Below are 22,183 nucleotides of genomic sequence, written 5' to 3'. Positions count from 1 at the left end.
TTTAAATTATAGGTTGATGCATTTGAAGTGAAATCTCAATCTGATCAGCTTTCTAACTTGAAAATCATCCTAAAGTTCATCTAGAAATTGAGTAGCCAAGAATAGCCAAAATAAATATACCATAAAACTAAAATAATTAAAGCAGTGTACCAGCACAAGAACAAACAGATCAGTTAGAGAATTCAGAAATAGACACTAGTATATACAACGTTATCATATAAGATGCACACATAGGACAAAAGTAGCAGCACAAATCACTGGGAAAATGAAGTAATTTTTAATAAATAGTGTTTTCAATATCTGTAAGCAAAAATAACATATATTCACCCAATAACATATATCAAATTAAATCCCAGGTGGATTACACATGTCAATGCAAAAAGTAAAAGCAGAAAAGAAAACAGAAGTGACTACCCACGTTTCAGGAGCGGAAAGGATTTTCCAAATGTAAATGCCATAGAAGATGATGATATCACCGAGGAAAATACTGATGTAATGGCTCCAAACGCCAACGTCAGATTAAAAGGTGAATGACTCTTTGGGGAAAATAAAAGCCGCAAACATCAAAGCTGAATGTCTTCAGTAAAACATGAGGAAGGACACACCAGCTCTAGTCGAAAAGCTCAACCTGCTTGTACCTCTTTTCGGGTTTTAGAGGCGCATAAAGCCCCAGGTTTTCAGGGGCCAGGAGCCCAGGCACTCACGCTGCTGTCATCTACCATCTCGAGAGCGACTGGGCAATCGCACATTACGCCTCTTTTAAAACGCCCCTCTCCTCTGACCCAGGATTCCACGTGGACAAACACCGCAACACTGCCTCTGGAAGGGGGAGATTGACGTATTATGCACGAGGAAACTCACCTCACGACTACCTCACGACTACCGATACTAGTGCCAGATCTGAAAACCATCCAAAGATTGAACGGAAATGGAGTGATTTAACAAAATAATACCTACATCCATACAGTGGAAACTCTGCAACCTTTTAAAAATAATGTTTTCAAATGGTAACGTGGAACATTTTCCCGTATACCATTCTGTTTAAAAGCAGGGCACAGAAGTATGCATGCAGCTTAAGCCCAGAGGCAGAACCTGGAGGGAAACAGACCAGAATGTCTGCAGCAGTGCCTTGGAGCCCCTAGTCCCCAAGCACCGACCATCAGAGGGGTCCTCTCTGAGCACCGAGAATGTGCTGTGCGTCAAGGCGGGCTCACGCGTGGTGGGGAGGCGGGGGAAGCAGGAGGAGGTGACGCACCACAAACATGCAAAACCAGGAGAGCACAGGGTCCTGGAGCCTTTGAAAGAACACAACACCAGAAGGGGCGGCCCTGCTGGCCTAAAGCTGCAGAGCTCAGCTCCCCAAGGAGAAAGATCTTCTACAGGATTCGGCAAGGCAGGGGCCACACGATCTGGCCAAGTGGTGAAGACACAGCCCCGCTGGGAGGGCTAGATGGCCATGCAGGGGAGCTCGGCCCGGCAGAAGCAGACAGCGAGGGGCTGGGGGGCTGCTTTCAAATTCTGGGGTGTGAAACAGCATTTGCAATATAACCTTTTACTTTTTATTTTTAACAAAATTATAAACGTGCGTAGCTTTAACAGTGAGAGTCCCACAGAGCTGATGGGGAGCCGCGTCGCCCGCCCTCCGCCCGCCCCCGTCCCACAGGCGTCGTGCTCTTTTTCCCTCCTTTGCTACCTCTCTCCTCAGTTCTAATGACCGGCTTTGTATGGCTCTTTGTGACTCCAGGATCTTGTGTGTCACCCATAGCTTCCTCCTAGAGCCTGAGGATGAACCCTCCTCCCCACCCACACCCTCCCCCCATCCCTCCAAGTGCTACACCTCCGGCCACCGGCTGTCAGCAGGGACCACAGGCAGCGCGGGACCTGCTCTTCACACCTCGCACTGCATCTCCCTCTTGTACGTGTGTTTCCTGGAGTGAGTGAGAGGCTTGCTTGTTTGCTTAATTTTCTACGTACTTAGTGTTAATTTACCTCCAGACTCTCAGCCAGGGACCCGCCAGCCTTCTGACCCCTCAAACACAGCAGGAGACAGCCCCCAGTCTTCTCCAGGAGCCTCATATCCTCCTGCTCCAGCATCCGAATGGCAGCGCCTGAGGCCGTCGCCCTGCCTGCCCCACTAACCTGCGCCCAAAGGCCCGCCCCAGGCTGCCAGTGCTCTGGGGGCCGACTGGGTAGGGGCTGGGGCCACAGGGCTCCAGCATCCACTTGAGCGCGGCCCCACCTTCTGTTTAGGACAGTCCCCTCTGCTGTGCCCCTGGGCTCCCGCTCCACCCTCCAGTGTGCAGCCAGGGTGGGGAAGGGCTTTGTCCAGGTGTGGGAGCCGGGCTGAGAGTCTGACTGCGTTTTACTCAGGCTTTCCACAATTTTCCTATTTCCGCTTTTCTCCTTGAATTACAAGGTGCGGTCATCAGCTGAGACTGAAACCCGATTACATTAGAAATCTGAGGAAGAAAGATCAGATGCGCAAGAAGGGCCTCAGATAAAAGCACACTTACGAGGGGTTGAGGCGAGGCGGGGTTGGGGTCCCCCAGGCCCTTGGTCAGTCTTCGGGGCTGCATGGTCTCCCGGGCAACACCACACTGCTGTTGCATGGAGGGGACAGTGGAGGGACAGGAAGGACCAGGGGTGTTTGTGAGAAGGTGATTACAGGGCTGCCCGTGAACCGCAGGCTGCAGGTGGAGGGTCACCAAGAAGGACACGGGTAGTGTGGGGGGAAGGAGGCCCTGATGGAGAAGTCCCGGTCGGGGGGCTCTGTCTGCCCTCACTATAGGTGAGTTTTAAAGTTCTTTTTCATATTTTCCAATTGTGTAGTGAAAGTCGTTACCTTAATGCAGGGTGGGTGTGGGGGGGAAAGCCTAGAAAGCAAATAATCTTTCTCAGTATTACAAAGAATAAAAGACTTCAAAGTAAATAAAAATTTCAACAAGGTTTTCGTTATCACTATTTGCTGATTCCCTGATATTACTGTGTCCGAAGGCCCAGCCCCGAGCTGGGTAGGGGCGTGGGGTGGGGGGCGCTGTGGGAGCCCAGGTCCCCGCTAAACAAACCGGGGTCAGCGTCCCAGCCGGATCTGAGCACAGGCACCCGCGGAGGCGGGGAAAGGCCTGTCTGCGGCTGCTCCACGCAAGACCGCCCTTTGCGCGACCCTAAGGAAGTGTGGAAAGCTCTCGGAAGACGTGCAAATGGCAAAACAAGTTCTTCCGGAGCCACCATGTCCTCTGGGGAGCACCCACTGCAGATGAGTTCCGTTCTGGCTCCTCACCCCCCACCCCCGCCCAGGAATCCCACAGGAAGACTCTGCAGGGTTCAATGGAGATTGAGATTGCCAATGGAAGCGGACTCATCTCTGTTCCAACCAGCTCAGTGCCCCTAACGGCTCCCTCCCTGTTCACAGAAGAGGCCACAGGCGCCCTATAAAAAGCCTGCTGCCTTTCCTTAACCAAGCCTCGGGATTCGGCAGTCCTGCCAGCTCGCGCTGCCGGGCTATCTCTGACTCTGCCTGCGTGCCGGGGCCTCCTCTAGCGCCCACACTAGGCCCTTGGGGCCATGCACACACACGCACAGGGGGAGTAGCCGGGGCCAGCCTGCCCCACCCAAGCATATGCTGGCTGTTTCCAGAACTGCAGGCCGGTCAGACTGCCCAGCCTGCCAGGGGGAGGGATGTGGGCAACACCAAAGTCTAGGGGAGAGAGGCCCAGCACACACAGGGTGTTGTTTATATGCCTGAGTTCCAGAGGCCCTTCCCTCGGGATTTCTGTGAAAATTAGATCCAGATTTGCACAATTACAAAGTTGGTCCCGAGCCAGCTGGGATTTGGATGTCCTCTAAGAAGCAGGTATTATAACAGCTTTAGTTTGAAAAAGCAATCCAACACGGAGAAAGAGGCCTACCCGCTCGCCGCTCCCACACTCAGCAGCATTGCCCGCAGTGGGCAAGGGCCCCGCGTGTCCCCGATGCCCTCGTCTCTGGGCCCCACCCCTTCGCTCGCTGGCTCCCCTGGGCCTGGAGCCCTTCACCGCCACCACCCACGGGGGCCACTCCGGTGCCGCCAAGGCTCTGCTCAGATGCCCCTTCCTAGGGGCCGTCCTGACCCCCATCAACCGCCCCCGCACCCCCGACCCCGACCCTTCTCTGTTCCTCCCCGCAAGCTCACCACCCAGCACACTACGTGAGGCATCTGCTTATTACTTTTATGTTGTGTGACCCCCACCGATGTAATACAGGAAGCTGGGATTCCAGAAGCGTGGCTGGCCCTATCAATATTTACTGAATGAATGAAAGAGCAATTAAGGTCTTTGCTCAAGCAATTTGCTCCCCAAGAACTTTCCGCTTCAACTATTGGGCGTCCGGTTACCCACCCGCCCTAAGTCCCCGTGGGCACATGCTCCGAGTCCTCGCCACCGTCTCCCGTGTCTCCTGGGGGGACTGCTGGAGACAAGACCGGAAGGTCACTGTGGTGCGCTCATAGCGAGCGCTCTCCGATCGGGATCGGCTGAGCCCAGGACCCCACTGCAGCCACTCGGGGCTGCAGTCAAGGCCACCAGGAAGAGAAGGGCAGACACTGAGTCTGCAGCCCACATCCCGTCATCAAGGCAGCTCCCACTTATCCTGCCATCGCGATGTGGACGCAGGCCCGTGAGGTCGGAGGCCTCGGCTCAGACCCCCGTCTCACCACCCACAAGCACAGAGACGTCGTCTCCCCGAGCCTTGAGAAGTGGGCAGAACAGCAGCACCTGCCCTGCAGGGCACGGTGAAGGGCTCATGTGAGCAGAGCCGGCGCCGCATGACATCAGCCGCCAGCCTGAACACACCAGCCTTCCAGGCAAGACCACTGAACGCTTTTAGAAAATAACATTTATAAGCTTTAGAAAAACAAAGGCATCTTAAGGATAAACTTAAAAGGAATCCTTTCAAGGTAGTTTTGCAAAACTGGAGTCACGGCCACAAAGAGGTGTCCGTGGGGCCTGGACACGATGCCATCACGGCCACAGCACATACTTGTCACTGCCATAACACGGGACAAAGGCACTGTCCATTCAGCCCATGCTAACAACTGGCTCCCAGGCCCCTGCTGGACAGTTTAGTCAGGTTGACTCTGAAGAAGAAAGGTTAGAACAAAAGGAGGAAACGCCCTCTTTTTAAATATTGGTTCTACAGAAGCCAGAAGGGATAACGTGCACATCACGGACACTGCTGCTGCACCTGACCTGTAACACATCCCTCACGTGACATGAAACCAGGCCATAGGCGGGTCAGCAAGACACGTGGCTTCATATGCAAGCAAGACTTTACAACCCAACTGACGTGGAAAGAATCACTTAATTTAAAGACATACCTCTCCAACGGCATCATGAGAAGCACTACTTACATGGAACCATGTGAAGAGCTTCTCTGTCTGTAGGCAGCCCTGTAAACAGGTTAAAAAAATTATTATAACTGGAAATCATAGGTAGAAAATAACCCAAAGAATGATCTATCATCTTAGATATCAAGTCTTATCAAACTAAATAAATTTTTAAAAGAATGTAGTCATATCATAAATCAGTTATTTGGAAGGACAAAGGCAGTCTCCAAGAGAAAAAAATTCCATGAAAGGTGGTTAGATTCTAAACTGAGTCTGGAACTTAAAAGATACCAATAAACGCTCAGAGCCCAGGCTCCCCTGAACCCTGGCCCACAGTCCTAAACCTGATGGAAGTCTAGGGCAGCGTTGACCCCCAGACCCCTTTAAGTCTGTGGGAAGCAGTAAGGAGAAGACGACGATGAGGTGTAGGTAGGACCCCCCACCCAGATGCCCACCCACATGGTCTCAGTTCCAAGTCTGAAGAGTGCTCTGCCCAGACAGCAGGACCTCCGAGCACGGCCTGTGCAGACTCTACGGGCAGGTAAATAGCTCTGCCCGAGCCTCCTCCAGGCAGCCCAGAGGTGTCTGTCCAGTGAGGACTGAAGACCAGGCGAACGTTAAACACATCCACTTCCAGCCATGACAGAAGAGGAGGAACCAGAAGAGGAGGAACTCTCCAGCTTCAAACAATGAAGAACCAGCCAAAAGACATGAGACAAGGGTGTTCAGACGTGGGACAACAGGGAGCACAGGACAATGACCCCGAGGGAGGAAACGCACGTGATGCATCCTGGTTGCCCAGCCTACAGCTCTGGGAGGGTTATGAGGCCACAGTGCAGGAAGGGGGAACCTAGGCAAACCTGGGGGAGTCCTGAGATGAGGAAACAGCTGAGGTTCAAGGAGGCAACAGCAGCGAGAATCAGCAGGGCAGAGGACCAGAAAGGAGAGAGCTGAGAAACGCGCTTGGGTCTTTGCCAGGACACTGATCAGTGCATGTGCCTGAGGCCAGCGAAGGCACAGCAGCGAGAAGCAGGACAAAGGATCGCTGTGACTGCCGCAGCTCCAGGAACGGACCACAGTCCCAACAACCAGACTAGGGAACCTGTGACACAGGGGCCACCGCGCTTGGCACGTGGAAGAGCACAGCCCTTGTGGCAGGGCCACATGAGCACCAGACTAAACTAGGTACTGCCTAACAATGCTCAACAACAAGCCACTGAAGGGTCTAAACTTTCCAAGTAACAAATACACTTGAAGAGGAAAGTTTAAAATATTTAAAAGGATACAGAGCCCAACAATATACAATCATGATGTCTTTCATTCATTTAAAAAATACCATGGATGCAAAGAAGCATGAGAATATATCTCATAATGAGGATAGTTGATCAGTAAGAAAAAGAACCAGAAAATTACCCAAGGAAATAATTAGCACATAAGGTCCTTAAAACAGCCATTATAAACACATTGTATATGTGCAAGAAGATAGAGGAAAGCATAACATGTAGGAGAGACATGAAAAGCATTTTTTAAAAGACCCAAATCAAAGACCTAGAGATGAAAAATATATCTGAAATGAAAAATACACTAGATGGCATTAACATCACATTAGAAACTAGAAAAGGAAAGATTAGTCAATGTGCAGACAAAACAATCTGTGCAGACAGAAATGATCTAAAATGAAACATAGGGAAAGACTCCCTCTTCCCTAAAAACACAGAAATATTTGTGTAATTTAACACTCAGGGGGGAAGAACAGGATGGGACAAAAATGTATTTAAAGAAATGACAAAAAAATTTTCAAAAATTGATGAAAATTATGAACCCATAAATCCAAGAAGGTCAACGATCCCCAAGCAGAAGAAAACATGAAGAAAATCAAATCAAGTTACATCGTAATCAACTTACCCAAAGAGGAAATCTTAAAAGCAGCCAGAGAAAAAAGAACATTATGTACAGAGGGACAAACACAGACATAGTGCACAAGGACTTCCCAGAAACAATACAAGCCAGAAGTCAATGGAATGACATCTCTAAAGTAATGAAGGAAAAAACTGTCAACCTGAAATACCATAAACAGTGAAAATAACTTTCAAATACAAAGACAAAATGAAGACTTTTTCTAATAAACAAAAGCTAAAATAATTCATCACTGACCCTTCTGAACTACAAGTAATATTAAAGTAAGTCCATCAACAAAAGAAAAATGATATCAGAAGGAAATCTAGATCTACAAAAAGAAATGAAAAGCACTGGAAACAAAATTCATGAATAAATATGAGCCTTTTTTCTTAATTTGTAAGGTTGTTTTAAAAGATAATGGATTATTTAAAGCAAAAATAATGACGATGTACTGTGGGGTTTATAGCAGTGTAGAAGTAAAATGGCATGACACAGTAACATAAAGGCCATGAGAAGTGAGATGGCAGTATATTGTTATTAGGTTTTATACTATAAGTGAACTAGTATAATATTAATTGAAGACAGACAGTGATAAGTTAAGGATATATGCAATGAATCCCAAAGCAACTTCTAAAAACAAAATGATATAGCTAATAAGTTAGTAAAGGTGATGAAATTGATCATAAAGAGTATTCAACCCAAAATAAGTCAAAAAAAAAAAGAGGGTCTTATAGCAAATGGGACAAGTAGAAAATCAATAGCAAAATGATAGATTTAAATTCAATCATATCAATAATCATATTAAGTACAAGTGGTCTAAAACAACCTAATTAGAATACAGAGATTTTTAAGATTGGATAAAAAACAGGACCTCACTCTACAATATTTATAAGAAACCCACTTTAAAAATAACTATACAAATAGATTAAAATAACAGGGATGGAAAAAGATGTACCATGCTAAGCTTGATCAAAAGAAAGTTGGAATGGCTATATTAACATCAGAGAAAGTAGATGTTGGTGCAAAGAATATTATCAGAAGTATATAAAAAAAGGCATTACATACTAATAAAGGGGTCAAAACAACTAGACAGAAGGTCAGTAAAAGCTATAGGGAACTCAAACAACACTGTCACCCAGCTTCACATAACTGACATTTCTAGGGCACTCCATACAATAACAACACAATATACATTCAAGTGTTGGTGAGGACATGGAGAAATAAGCACCTTCATATATTACTGGTGAGAATGTAAAACTGTGCAGCCTCTGTGGAAAACAGTTTGCCAGTTCCTCACAAAGCAAAACACAGAATTCTCATATGACTCGGCAATTCCACTCTTAGGTATACATCCAAAAGAACTGAAAAGAGAGAATCAAACAGATGTTGTTCATAGCATCATTATTCACAATAGCCAAAAGGCGGAAACAACCCAAATGTCCATCAACAAATGAATGGATAAACTAATTGTAATATGTCCAAACAATGGAATATTCTGTGGCCATAAATAGCAGTGAAGTGCTGATACATGCTACAACTCAGATGAACCTTGAAAACATTATGCTCAAAGAAAGAAGCCAGACATAAAAGGTCACATATTGTATGATCCTGTTTACATGAAATATCCAGAATAGGTAAATCCACAGAGATAGAAAGCAGATTAGTGGTGTCCAGATGATGGGGAAAGGGGAATATGGAGAGTGATTAATTAGTGGGTGTGGGGTGTTTCTCTGGGGTGATGAAAAAGTCTCAGACTTTGAAAAAGTCTAAAACTGGGTGGTGGTTGCACAACACTGTTGAATTCACTGAATGTCACTGAATTGTACACTTTAAAATGATTAATTGCACAGGCTTCCCTGGTGGCGCAGTGGTTGAGAGTCTGCCTGCCGATGCAGGGGACATGGGTTCGTGCCCCGGTCCGGGAAGATCCCACATGCCGTGGAGCGGCTAGGCCCGTGAGCCATGGCTGCTGAGCCTGTGCTCCGCAACAGGAGAGGCCACAACAGGGAGAGGCCTGTGTACCGCAAAAAAAAAAAAAAAAAAAAAAAAAAAAGATTAATTGTGTAGTATGTGAATTTCACTTCAGTAAAAAGAAAATAAATATAATATAATAAGGGAATGTTAGGAACTATTGCATGCCAATAAATTTAACAACTTAAATGGAATTCTTAGAACAATAAAGCTATCAAAACTCACTCAAGGAAAACCAGATAACTCTAAATGTATTCAAGTTAAAAACCTTCCCACCAAAAAAAAGAGCCAATCCAGATGGCTTCAATGGAAGAAACACTCAAGGAAGAAATAATACCAATTTCTTAGTAACTTGTCCTGAAAATTGAATAGACGAGAACACTTTCCAAATCCTTCTATGAGGCAAGAATTAACCTGATACCAAATCCAAAAAAAGACACTACAGGTAAACACGCCAATACGTCTCATAAATATAGAGGCAAAAACTCTTAAATTTTAGCATATCCAATCATACAATATAAAAAAAATACATCATGACAAAGTGTATTTCAATCCAGAAAAGCAATTGATTTTACACTAAAAAAAAAAAAAAAATCAACATACAGGCAACCTCATTTTATTGCACTTCACTTTATTGCATTTCACAGATATTGTGTTTTTTACAAATTGAAGGTTTGTGCAACCCTGCATTAACTAAGTCTATCAGTGCCATTTTTCCAATAGCGTTTGCTCACTTAATGTGTCTATGTCACATTTTGGTAATTCTTGCAATATTTCAAACCCTCCACCAGCACAAAGATTACAGCTCGCTGAAGGTTCAGATGATGATTAGCATTTTCTAGCAATAAAATATTTTTAAATTAAGGTATCATTGCTTTTTAGACAGAACGCTATTGCACACTTAATAGCCTAAAGTATAGGATAAAAATAACTTTTATATGCACTGGGAAACAAAAACAATTCATGTGACTCGCTTTATTTCAATATTTGCTTTATTTCTGTGGTCTGGAACCAAACCCACAGTATCTCTGAGGTATGCCCGAAACCGTTTATATGCATGGACCATATAGACAGAAAAAAAGAAAAACAATATAATGATCTCAAAAGATACAAAAAAAAGCATTTGACAAAATTCAGTTCCACTCATGAAAAAAAATCCTCACCAAACTTGGAATATAAGAGCACCCTGGCCCAGCCACTCCGCGGCATGTGGGATCTTCCCGGACCGGGGCAAGAACCCGGTTCCCCTGCATCGGCAGGCGGACGCGCAACCACTGCGCCACCAGGGAAGCCCCAAGAGCACTCTTTGAACCTGATAAAGGACCTCCAGTAAAAACCTACACCTAACGTCACACATATGGGTAAAAGACTGAATGCTTTCCCCTAAGATCAGGGACAAAGCAAGGATGTCCCCTCTTAGCACTTCTGTCCAACAAGATGTCAATTGCACCAAGCTGATCTATCAATTCAATGCAATCTCAATCAAAATCAGAGCAGGCTAAGCTGATTCTAAAGTCCGTATGGAAATACAAAGAAAATAAAACAACCAAAACAACTTTGAAAAAGAACAAGTTGGAGAACTTATTCCAAGATTTATTATAAAGCTACAGTCATAAAGATAAATAAATTGATCAAAGGAACAGAATAGCAAGTCCAGAAATAGTCCGCATGTTGTTAACCATGTTTTGTTTTGTTTTTTAATTTTTCGTGCTCTTGTGCTTTGACATCTGGGCCTTGCTGATTCAGGAGGAACAGCCCTCCTAGAGTTAGCCAATTTCTAGAGATAGGATAAACAACTCACCCTGGGGGCACCTTTCAAATACATCTAATTCAGAGCCCACACCCCAACCACTTCCTCTATGGGGCCCTCACTCTCTGGGCCACTATCCACCTGACCTAATCACCCTAGGGTCAGGTACCAGACATCATGCCCACGGGCCTGCTGAAATTATTCAAACTAGCCAATCTTAAGTCTGCTGACCCTGCCTCACCTGTTCTCTGACTCCTGATTGACCCTGGTGCTTCCCCATGTGGCCCTGAATGCCCCACCCTGCCTCCTGTTTCTAGGAGTATAAAGATCTGTGAGTATAAACTTCTTCCTTCATGCCAGTCATTTCCATATCTGCCTGTCTTACCATTCCTGATTAAGTCAAATCCCAGGTTCCCTTAAAACACACAGATACATGGTCAATTGACTTCTGACAAAGGTTCCAAGGCAACTGAATGGGTAAAGGATACTCTTTTAAATAAATGGTGCTAGAACAACTAGATACCATATACAAAAAAGAGAAGAAAAAAAAAGGACTTTGACATTTTCTTCACATCCTATACAAAATTAATTCAAAATATATCATAGACTTAAATGTAATAGCCAAAATATAAAACTTCCAAAAGAAAGAAGAGAAATAAGAAAAAAAACCTTACAGACCTCCAGCTTTACAAAGAATTCTTGAGTATGATACAAAAGACATGATGTATAAAAGAAAAAAACTGATAAGTGGGATGTCATGAAAATTTTAAACCTCTGATCTTCAAAATATACATAAAATGTATAGCTACAAACTAGGAGAAAATATAGTCAAGCTACAAACTTAGGAGAAAATATTTGCAAAACATGTACTCCATTAAGGACTGTATCCAGAATATATAAAGAACTCTTGAACTCAACAAGAAAACAAACAACCTAATTTTTTAAATGGGCAAAATGTCTGATCAAATCCTTCACCAAAGAAAGCATGTTGATGGCAAATAAGCACGTGGAAAGATAGGCTGGTGGGAAAAGAGGAAAGTATGTCATCCAGACCAGCCAGAACCCAGCACAGGAGTGGGGCATGCATGCAGGTCACATGGAGACACTCTTCCAAATCCTGAATGTCAAGGTGGAAGAAATCTAAAGAGAGACAAACTTCCCAGAGGGAGACAGTGCACCAGGGACAGGAAGCCCAGGTTGGATCAAGTGCTCCCAGCAGCTTTCGATGCACAGAGGGAAGGAAGCACAGGGCCCCGGGAAAGTGAGCGGGGTGGGCACTGCCGAGGCCTCAGAGTGCACAGCGGGGCTGGGGCAAGAGCACTGGACCACCTCCGGCAGCTTCAGCCACAGGCTCCTCCCCACTGACTACACTCGCTTCCCCAGGTGAACCTACCCAGTCTAGAGCCACAAATACTCTTTCTCCACTAATGATGACTCAGGGTAGCGCTGGTGGTTTCACACCGGGACACCCTTGGTACTGCAGATCCTCAGAATCTACTCATGGTCCCATTTTTGCTAAATGGGAACTCAAACCATGACAGATCTCAATAAAGGAAGAAGAGCGAATGCCACTGCTTTTACCCAAAACTAAATAGACTGTAGCAAAGATCTGACTTCAAGAGGACCAAATTTCCCCAGACTGGGGGATGAAGTGTCTCATTAACTCACCCCCTCCAACAGAGTACTTTCAGAGTCCTGCAGTGCCAGCAAGAAGTCGGGCTAACTAGAGTTTAAAAGAGCTTCTGCGGGGAGGATGGGCAAGGATGATGCGGCTTCATTCCTATCACAGAATCCACCAATTCAATTACTGTTTCTAAGTAATTACACTCCTGGTGATGGTCTCAGCAGAAAAGAGAAGGAGGCAGCCAGGGGTTGAACTTCTTTACTCCTCTACATCGAAAAATAGCATCTCAAGGCCAATGCATGGTGGTGACATGATCACCAAGGAACGCAGAGGCCAAGAGCCCGAGAGCCCCTTGCCTGACCTCTGGCCTAGCATCATCCTACATGCCGTGCCAGGCACGCTCCCTGGCCTGCAAGAGCAGGTTTTCACCTGTCCCCACACCCGACTGCAAATTTCCTCCGCTTAGAAGTTCAGTGTCGGGCTTCCCTGGTGGCGCAGTGGTTGAGAGTCAGCCTGCCGATGCAGGGGACACGGGTTCCTGCCCCGGTCCGGGAAGATCTCACATGCCGCGGAGCGGCTAGGCCCGTGAGCCATGGCCGCTGAGCCTCCGCGTCCGGAGCCTGTGCTCCGCAACGGGAGAGGCCACAGCGGTGAGAGGCCCGCGTACCACCAAAAAAACAAACAAACAACAACAACAAAAAAAACAAAAAAACAAACCAAAAAAAAGAAGTTCAGTGTCATGCTCACAGCAGCCACCCACGTCCCAGGATGAGGTAATTTTTTGTTTCATTTTCCTATTTACGATAGATCACACTCGATGTATATGAATACAGATGTGCACACCCATGTTTCAGTCTTTTTAAGTTATGCTGATGGGCTCTATTCATTACCAACTTGCAAGGATTTACTAAAGGATTTTGTTTCAATCTCAGTACAGTGACTTATTAAATGAAAATTTTAAACTTTGTTATTTTTACTCTCTCAGTCTTCTGAGTGGGTCACTCTCATTACCAGAATCAGACACAAGAAATCTGCTTGGCCTTTCACCAGGGTATTGAAGTTGCCTAAAGTACATCTACTAGACTTTCTAGACAACTCCCTGAATACAAGTGCTTGACTCAGTGGTAGAGAGTCAGTTGTGCATATGCCCCTGCCCTGGACCTCCCCAGGAGTGCAGGTGCTGAGCAACAGCAGGTCCTGGCAGGGACAGAAGCCATGTGCTCAGCCCTGCTCTTCACGACAACAATTTTAGATCCTCGCAGGACATGTGCTTATTCTCCGTGCAGAAAATTTAGAAAGTGCAGAAAAGCACAAGAGACATATTTAAAAGTACTTCCAATTCCCAGACAGAAGCACTGACAGCAGTAGAGTGTATTTTCTTCTGGTAGTTTCTCATTGTAACATGCATGTACATATATTTCTTTAAAACTGAGACAGATTACATATGCTTTCAGAACAACTTACTATATCTGTCTGTAATATTTGCAGAAAATGTTCATAACAGCTTGCTTTAGCTTTTCATACTGTTTACTGATATTCAAAGAAACGTGTCTATGAAAATCAAACTTATCTATTATTTGAAATTACTTGTGTTGCTTTTATGCTTAGAACAATGTTTCTGCATATCAAAGATCAGACTAATTTTCACATAATTCTTCTCTAATATAAAAAATCCTATTTCTCCTATGACTATAAAAGCAGTGTATGTTCATTTAGGAAAATTCAGAAAATTCAGAAATGTGTGAAATCAGGTTTCAGCTGTGATCCCAGTTCTCAGAAATAGACACCATAAACCTTTGGTTGTACCTCCTTGAGGCCGTTAAAATACACAAACACACACACACACACACACACACCCACCCCTATATTTTATATCAAATATGCTGTTTTTTACCTGTGTTTTGACTTCATATTCTGGGCTCATTTTTCCATGTCATGAATCATTCCTATAAACATTAATTGCTGCCTAATATTCTACTGTGTGTAGAAGTACAATAACTGATTTACTAAATCATCTATTATTGGGCATTTGGGGTGCTTCCAATTGTTAATTATTTAAATTAATGATGTAATGAACATCCTCTGTACATAAATGTAATGTTTATCTGATTGTTTCCTGAAGATAAGTGCTTAAGAGTAGAATTTTAAGCCAAGTGCCTAAATGTTTTTAAAGCTTGTGATACACAAGGACAAAGAGCCCTCCAGAAACTGTCTCCCTTCAGTCACTTTCTGAGACACAAAATACTGACGTCTCAGAGTCTAGTCTCTGTGATTCCTTGCCAAAACTCCTTTGTATAAACTTTCTCAAGATACATGCCGACAGGATGGTCAGAGAATGATGTGCACGCGTTTGTCCACTAATAGGGAGGTTTGGCACCTTTTCGTGGTTGCTGGTATCTGTGTCCCTTTTGTAAACCGCCTACTCATTAGTCACCAGAAAAGCACCTAGATGAGAGTCAATGGAACACATGAGGATCATAAAAAAGGATGCATAACTAATTTATGGCCAAAGATTCAACAAATTTAAGTAAATATATGGTAGAAAATAAGAAATTCAGGTGTCTTTAATATTAGAATTAAAAATTTTAGTGACCTAATAGTAATCGAATTAAATTGGGAGGGTATCAATGTGAACTCAGGGCCACCACAAATACTTATGTGTAGCCCTGGAGTCAAGATTTTAGCCTCTAACTCTACTTTCCACAAAACGAAAAAAAAAATCTTTGCTGTTTGTTTCTATGACTTGAGGCAGAAGATAGCAGAGGGCCTGAAACTGACAAATGACTCAAGAAAAAATAGAAAATCTGAATAGAGATAGATATAGATATAGACGATATAGTATAGATGATATACAGGTAGACATTTCAATGGAAGAGAATTAAGAATCTAGAAGAGGGAAGTTTATAGCTATACAAGCCTACCCCAAGAAGCAAGAAAAATCTGAAATAAACAACCTATCCTTATACCTAAAGGAAGTAGGAAAAGAAGAACAAACATAATTCAAAGTTATTAGAAGGAAAGAAACAATAAAGCTCAGAGCTGAAATAAATGAAGTAGAGACAAAAAAAAAAGGAAGAAAGAAAAGATCAATGAAACTAAGAGCTGGTTCTTTGAAAAGATAAACATAATTGATAAACCTTTAGCCAGATTCATCAAGAAAAAAAGAGAAGGGTCCGAATACATAAGATCAGAAATGAAACTAGAGAAGTTACAACTAACACCACAGAAATACAAAGGATCCCAAGAGACTACTATGGTCAGCTAAGTGCCAATAAAATGGACAACCCAGAAGAAATGGACTAATTCCTAGAAATGTACAATCTCCCAAGGCTGAACCAGGAAAATATGAGCAGACCAATTACCATTAATGAAACTGAATCAGTAATTTAGAAAAACTCTCAACAAACAAAAGTCTGGGCTAGACAACTTCACAGGTGAATTTACCAAATAGTTAGAGAAGAGTTAACACCTATCATTCTCAACCCATTCCAAAAAAATTGCAGAGGAAGGAACACTTCCAAACTTATTCAATGAAGCCAGTATCACCCTGATACCAAAACCAGACAAAGACATCACCAAAAAAGAAAATTACAGGCCAATAACACTGACGAGCATAGATTCAAAATCCTCAACAAAATATTAGCAAACCAAATTCAACAATGCATTAAAAGGATCATACACCATGATCAAGTGGGATATACCCCAGGGATGCAAATATGGCTTAATATCCATAACCAATCAATGTGATACACCACATTAACAAATTGAAGAATAAGAATCACATGATCATCTCAATAGATGCAGAAAAAGCTTTTGACAAAACTCAACACCCAATTATGATAAAAACTCTCTACAAAGTGGGTAGAGAGGGAACATACCTCAATGTAATAAAGGTCATATATGACAAACCCACAGCTAACATCATACTCAACAATGAAAAGCTGAAAGCATTTCCTCTAAGATCAGGAACAAGACAAGAATCCCATTCTCACCACTTTTATTCAACATAGTATTGGAAGTGCTAGCCACAGCAATCAGACAAGAAAAAAAAATCAAAGGAATCCAAATCGGAAAGGGAAGAGTTAACTCTGTCACTGTTTTCAGATGATATGATGTTATACATACAAAATCCTAAAGATGCCACCAAAAAGCTACTAGAATTCAAGAATGAATTCAGTAAATTTTCAGAATACAAATATACAGAAGTCTGTTGTGTTTCTATACACTAACAATGAACTATCAGAAAGAGAAATTAAGAAAACAACCATATTTACAATCAAATCAAAAAGAATAAAATACCTAGGAATAAATCTAAGGAGGTAATTGACCTGTAGTCAGACAACTATGACACTGATGAAAGAAACTGAAGATGACACAAACAGATGGAAAGATATACGGTGCTTATGGGTTGGAAGAATTAATATTGTTAAAATGACCATGTTACCCAAGGCAATCTACAGATTCAATGCATTCCCTGTCAAAATATCAATGGCATTTGTCACTGAACTAGAACAAATAATCCTAAAATTTGTATGGGAACCCAAAAGATCCTGAATAGCCGAAGCAGTCTGAAGAAAGAAAAACAGAACTGGGAGTAGGATGCTTCCTGATTTCAGACTATATTACAAAGCTACAGTAATCAAAACAGTATGGTACTGGCACAAAAATAGACATAAAGATCAATGAAACAGAATAGAGAGCCCAGAAATGAACCCACACTTACATGGGCAATTACTCTATGACAAAGAAGACAGAATATATTGTACAATGGGGAAATGACAGTCTCTTCAACAAATGGTGTTGGGAAAACTGGACAGCTACATGCAAAAGAAACAAACTGGACTACTCTCTCATACCATGCACAAAAATAAATTCAAAATGGATTAAAGACTTAAATGTACGACCTGAGACCATAAAACTTCTAGAAGAAAACAGGCAGTACACTCTTTTACATCATCTTAGCAATGTTTTTTTGGATATGTCTCCTCAGGCAAGGAAAACAAAAGCAAAAATAAACAAATGGGACTACATCAGACTAAAAAACTTTTGCACAGTGGAGGAAACTATCAACAAAATGAAAAGGTCACCTACTGAAATAGAGAAGATATTTGCAAATGATATTAATACGTCTGATAAGGGGTTAATATCCAAAATAGATAAAGAACTCATACAACTCAACATCAAAAAAACCCCAAACAACCGGATTAAAAACTGGGCAGAGTTTCTGAATAGACAATTTTCCAAAGAAGACATACAGATGGCCAACAGGCACACGAAAATATGCTCAACATCACTCATCAGCATAAAATCAAAAACACAATGAGATATCACCTCATATCTGTCAGAATGGCCATTATTGAAAAGACAACAAATATCAAGTTGGCGAGGATGTGGAGAAAAAGAAACCCAAGTACATTGTTGGTGGGAATGTAAATTGGTGCAGCTACTGTGGAAAACAGTATGGAGGTTCCTCAGAAAATTTAAAATAGAACTACCATATGATCCAGCAATTCCACTCCTGGGTATTTATCCAAAGAAAACAAACTCACTAATTAGAAAAGATACATGCATCCCATGTTCATTGCAGCATTATTTATGATAGCCAAGGTATGGAAGAAGCCTAAGTGCCCATCAATAGATGAATGGATAAGGAAGATGTGGTGTATATACACAATGGAATGTTGCTCAGTCATAAAAAAGAATGAAATCTTGCCGTTTCTGACAGCACTGACAGACCTAGAGGGTATTATGCTAAGTTAAAAAAGTCAGACAGAGAAAGACAAATATTGTATGATTTCATTTATATGTGGAATCTCAAAAAACGAAATAATTGAACAAACAAACAGAAACAAAATTATAGATACAGAGAACAAACAAGTGGTTGCCAGAGGGGAGGAGGGTAAGGAGAGGAGAGAAATAGGTGAGGAAGATTAAGAGGTACAAACATCCAGTTGCAAAATAAATGTCACAGATATGAAATGTACAGTGTGGGGAACACAGCCAATAATTAGGTATATCTTTGTATGGTAACATATAACTACATTTATTATGGTAATCATTTGGAAATGTATAGAAATGTACAGTCACTATGTTGTGTAACAGGAATTAACATAGTGCTGTAGGTCAATTATATTTTAAAAACAAACTCATAGAAAAAGAGATCAGATTTGTGATTACCAGAGGCAGGGGATGGGGAGGGAGAATTGCATGAAGGCAGTCAAAAGATACAAACTTCGCGGGGTGGGATGAACTGGGCGATTGGGATTGACATATATACACTACTGACACTATGTATAAAATAGATAACTAATGAGAACATACTGTATGGCACAGGGAACTCTACTCAACGATCCGTGGTGACCTAAATGGGAAAGAAATCCAAAAAAGAGGGGATATATGTTTATGTACAGCTGATTCACTTTGCTGTACAGCAGAAACTAGCACAACATTGTTAAGCAACTATACTCCAGTGAAAATTAATTTTTAAAAAAGCTACAAACTTCTAATTATAAGATAAATAATTACTAGGGATGTAATATACAACATGATAAATATAATTAACACTGATGTATGTTATATATGAAAGTTGTTGAGAGTAAATCCTAAGAGTTCTAATCACAAGGAAAAAAATTTTTTTATTTCTTAAATTTTGTATCTATATGAAATGATGGATGTTCACTAAACTTATTGTGATAATTATTTCATGATGTACATAAGTCAAATCATTATGCTGCATACCTTAAACTTGCACAGAACTGTATGACAATTTTATCTCAATAAAACTGGAAGAACAATAAAAAATAATAAACATTTTAAAAGAAATATACAAAAATTGCAAATCACACACACAAAAAAAGAAAAAGAAATTGGACTTGATCAAAATTTAAAAGTTTTGTGCTTCAAAGCAGTCTATAAATAAAGAAAGGGAAAATACAAGCCACAAAATGGGAGAAAATTTCTACAAATCTGATAAGGGACTAGCATCCAGAATATATAAAGAATTCTTACAACTCAACAATAAAAAAGACACATAACTCAATTAAACAATGGGCAAAGGATCTGAATATACATTTCCCCAGAGAATGTATATAAATGGCCAATAAGCAAGTGAAAAGATTTGAAACATCATTAGTCATTAGGGTAACACAAATCAAAATCACAATGATATACCACGTCACATCTACCGGAATGGCTACAATCAAAAAGATTGTAGACTGACAATAACAAGTGTTAGTGAGGATATGCAGAAATTGGAACCCTGATACAATGTTGGTGGGAATGCAAAATGGTGGAGCCATTTTGGAAAACACTCTGGCAGTTTGTCAAAAAGTTAAATATATTGTTGCCCTGCAACTCAGCAATTTCACTCCTTACTTAAGAGAATTAAAAATATATATTCATACAAAAACCTGTACATCAAGTTCATAACAGCATTATTCACAAGAGCTACAAAACAGAAACAACCCCGATCCATCAGTGGACGGAAGGATGAACAAAATGCTATATCCATAGAATGGAATATAATTCAGCCATAAAAAGGAATAAAGTACTAATACATGCTACAACATAGATGAACCTTGGAAATATTATGCTAAGTGAAAAAATCCAGACACAAAATATCATGTACTGTATGACTCCATTTATATGAACTGCCCAGAATGGGCAAATCTATAGAGACAGAAAGTAGATTAATGGTATTGAGGTACTGGGGAAGGGAGAATGGGAGGTGACTGCTAATGGGTACGAGGTTTCTTTTTGGGTTGTAGAAAATGTTCTGAAATTAGACAGTGGTGATAGTTGCACAGCTCTGTGGATACACCAAAAACCCCTCAATTATGCACTCTAATGAAGTGAATTTTATGGTATGTGAATTACATCTCAAATCAAAAAATAAACATAATGGGCATCTATGTAGTTACCATGAAGAATAAAGAGTTGTCAACATTTTGCTTTATTTGCTTCAGATCTCTATTTAAAATGAAACATAATCTAAAGATGACACATCATCATTCACATTCAGGTGTTTATACCTTTACTGGCTATGTAAATATCCAAACACAAAGATACCATACAGCACCCATACTTTTATAGCTTGGTTCTTCACAGTCAACATTGTTACTGAGATTTATGCATCCTGATATACAAAGATCTAATTCATTCATTTTAATGCTGAATAACTTTTGACTGTGTGAACAAAACAAATGTCTGGGTCCACTTACTGAGGCCAATTAGGTAGTTTCCACTGTTTTGTTACTACAAACACTGTAGGACCATATCCTCAGGTACTCGTGACATCTTCTAGAGCAAATGCTGAAAATGACATTGGTGGGTCATATTGTATGCACATTTTCAACTTTACTAATGTAACCAAATTGGTCTCCAAAGTGGTTATACCAACCTGTACTCCCAAGAACAAGGTGTAAGAGTTCCCATTTACCCACAGCTCACTGATACTTATTAATTGACTTCATGCTTGCAGATCGGATGAATAAGAAATGGTCTCTCATTGTTTTAATTCATATTTCATGGGTTACTAGAAAAATCAGTTTTCATACATTTATAACCTTTATGATTTCCTCATTTTGAATTTTTTATAGCCTTTATCCATTGTATGCTTATTCTTTCTAGATCTTTGATATTAATCCTTTTCAAGTTATATGACTTTCAAATGTATCCTCCTGCCTGTAGTGTGTCTTTTAACTCTATAAATATCTTCTACCATACAGATGATTTCTCTATTTCATATAGACAAATAAATCAGTCTTTCTCCTTACAGTTGGTGCTTGGTTTAAGAAATTCATCTTCACCCAGATGTCAGAGATAATCTTCTGTCTTCTATAAATTTTAGTTCTGCTTTTCACACTCAGGATTTGATTCCGTCTAGAATTCAGTCTCATATATGAAGCATGAGGTATGGATCTAATTTTATCTTTACATATAGGCAGAAGATTATCCCAGCAATACTTATGAAACGATCCATCCTCTGCCCATGGACTTGTAATGGAACCTCCGGCATTATGAATTCCTTTGGATGTGGGCGTGTGGGGGAGTGTGGACGTGGGTGGGTGTGTGTGTAGCTGGGTGTGTGGGTATGTGGGTATGTGTAGGTAGGTGGGTAGCTGTGGGTGCATGTGAATGTGTGTGGAGGGGGGGTGTGAGTGTGTTCCCAACTCTGTTGCACTGGCATAGTTGCCTATCCCTGGTCTAATAATGCAGATCCTAAATGTTACACCTTTATAATAAGCTTTAACATCTGAAAGGGTTAAGTCCCTCTTATTTTTCTTCAAAAGTAATTAGTATTTTGGCTCCTCACTCTTCTACCCATAGTTTAGAATCAGAATTTCAAAACCCATGGGAAGCCCTGTCAGGATTTGGTTTTGCAGTTAATTGACAAATGTCATTTTAAAATATTGATTATTCACATTATTAACAAGATAGAGCTAATATTGTTTATTTATGCCTTCTCTTTTCATTTTTTTAACATCTTTATTGGAGTATAATTGCTTTGCAATGGTGTGTTAGTTTCTGCTTTATAACAAAGTGAATCAGTTATACATATACATATGTTCCCATATCT

At 41.6% G+C, this 22,183-nt stretch overlaps 1 protein-coding gene across 8 annotated transcripts in view; it reads right to left on the bottom strand.

Annotated features, from left to right (window-relative positions):
• The window catches only part of PCBP3 (poly(rC) binding protein 3), a 206,488-nt gene that overhangs the window by 124,482 nt on the left and 59,823 nt on the right, over nucleotides 1-22,183 (bottom strand). For 5 of the 8 annotated variants that reach the window (XM_028492737.2, XM_028492740.2, XM_028492744.2 and 2 more), the window contains one exon: nucleotides 5,387-5,425. Coding sequence is in view for 2 of the 8 variants with exons in the window: in XM_028492740.2 (XP_028348541.1) it covers nucleotides 5,387-5,396 (10 nt within the window). In the remaining 6 variants the exon portion in view is untranslated. Of the gene's footprint in view, nucleotides 1-5,353; nucleotides 5,426-8,489; nucleotides 8,596-22,183 lie in introns of those variants that run through there. The other 3 variants (XM_055086473.1, XM_055086472.1, XM_028492738.2) reach the window with 3 other exon arrangements.

This window comes from Physeter macrocephalus, chromosome 8 (assembly GCF_002837175.3).
Source record: "Physeter macrocephalus isolate SW-GA chromosome 8, ASM283717v5, whole genome shotgun sequence".
Lineage (NCBI taxonomy): Eukaryota > Metazoa > Chordata > Mammalia > Artiodactyla > Physeteridae > Physeter > Physeter macrocephalus.
The sequence above is the reverse complement of the archived record's forward strand: the minus strand, read 5'-3'. Positions and strand labels throughout refer to the sequence as shown.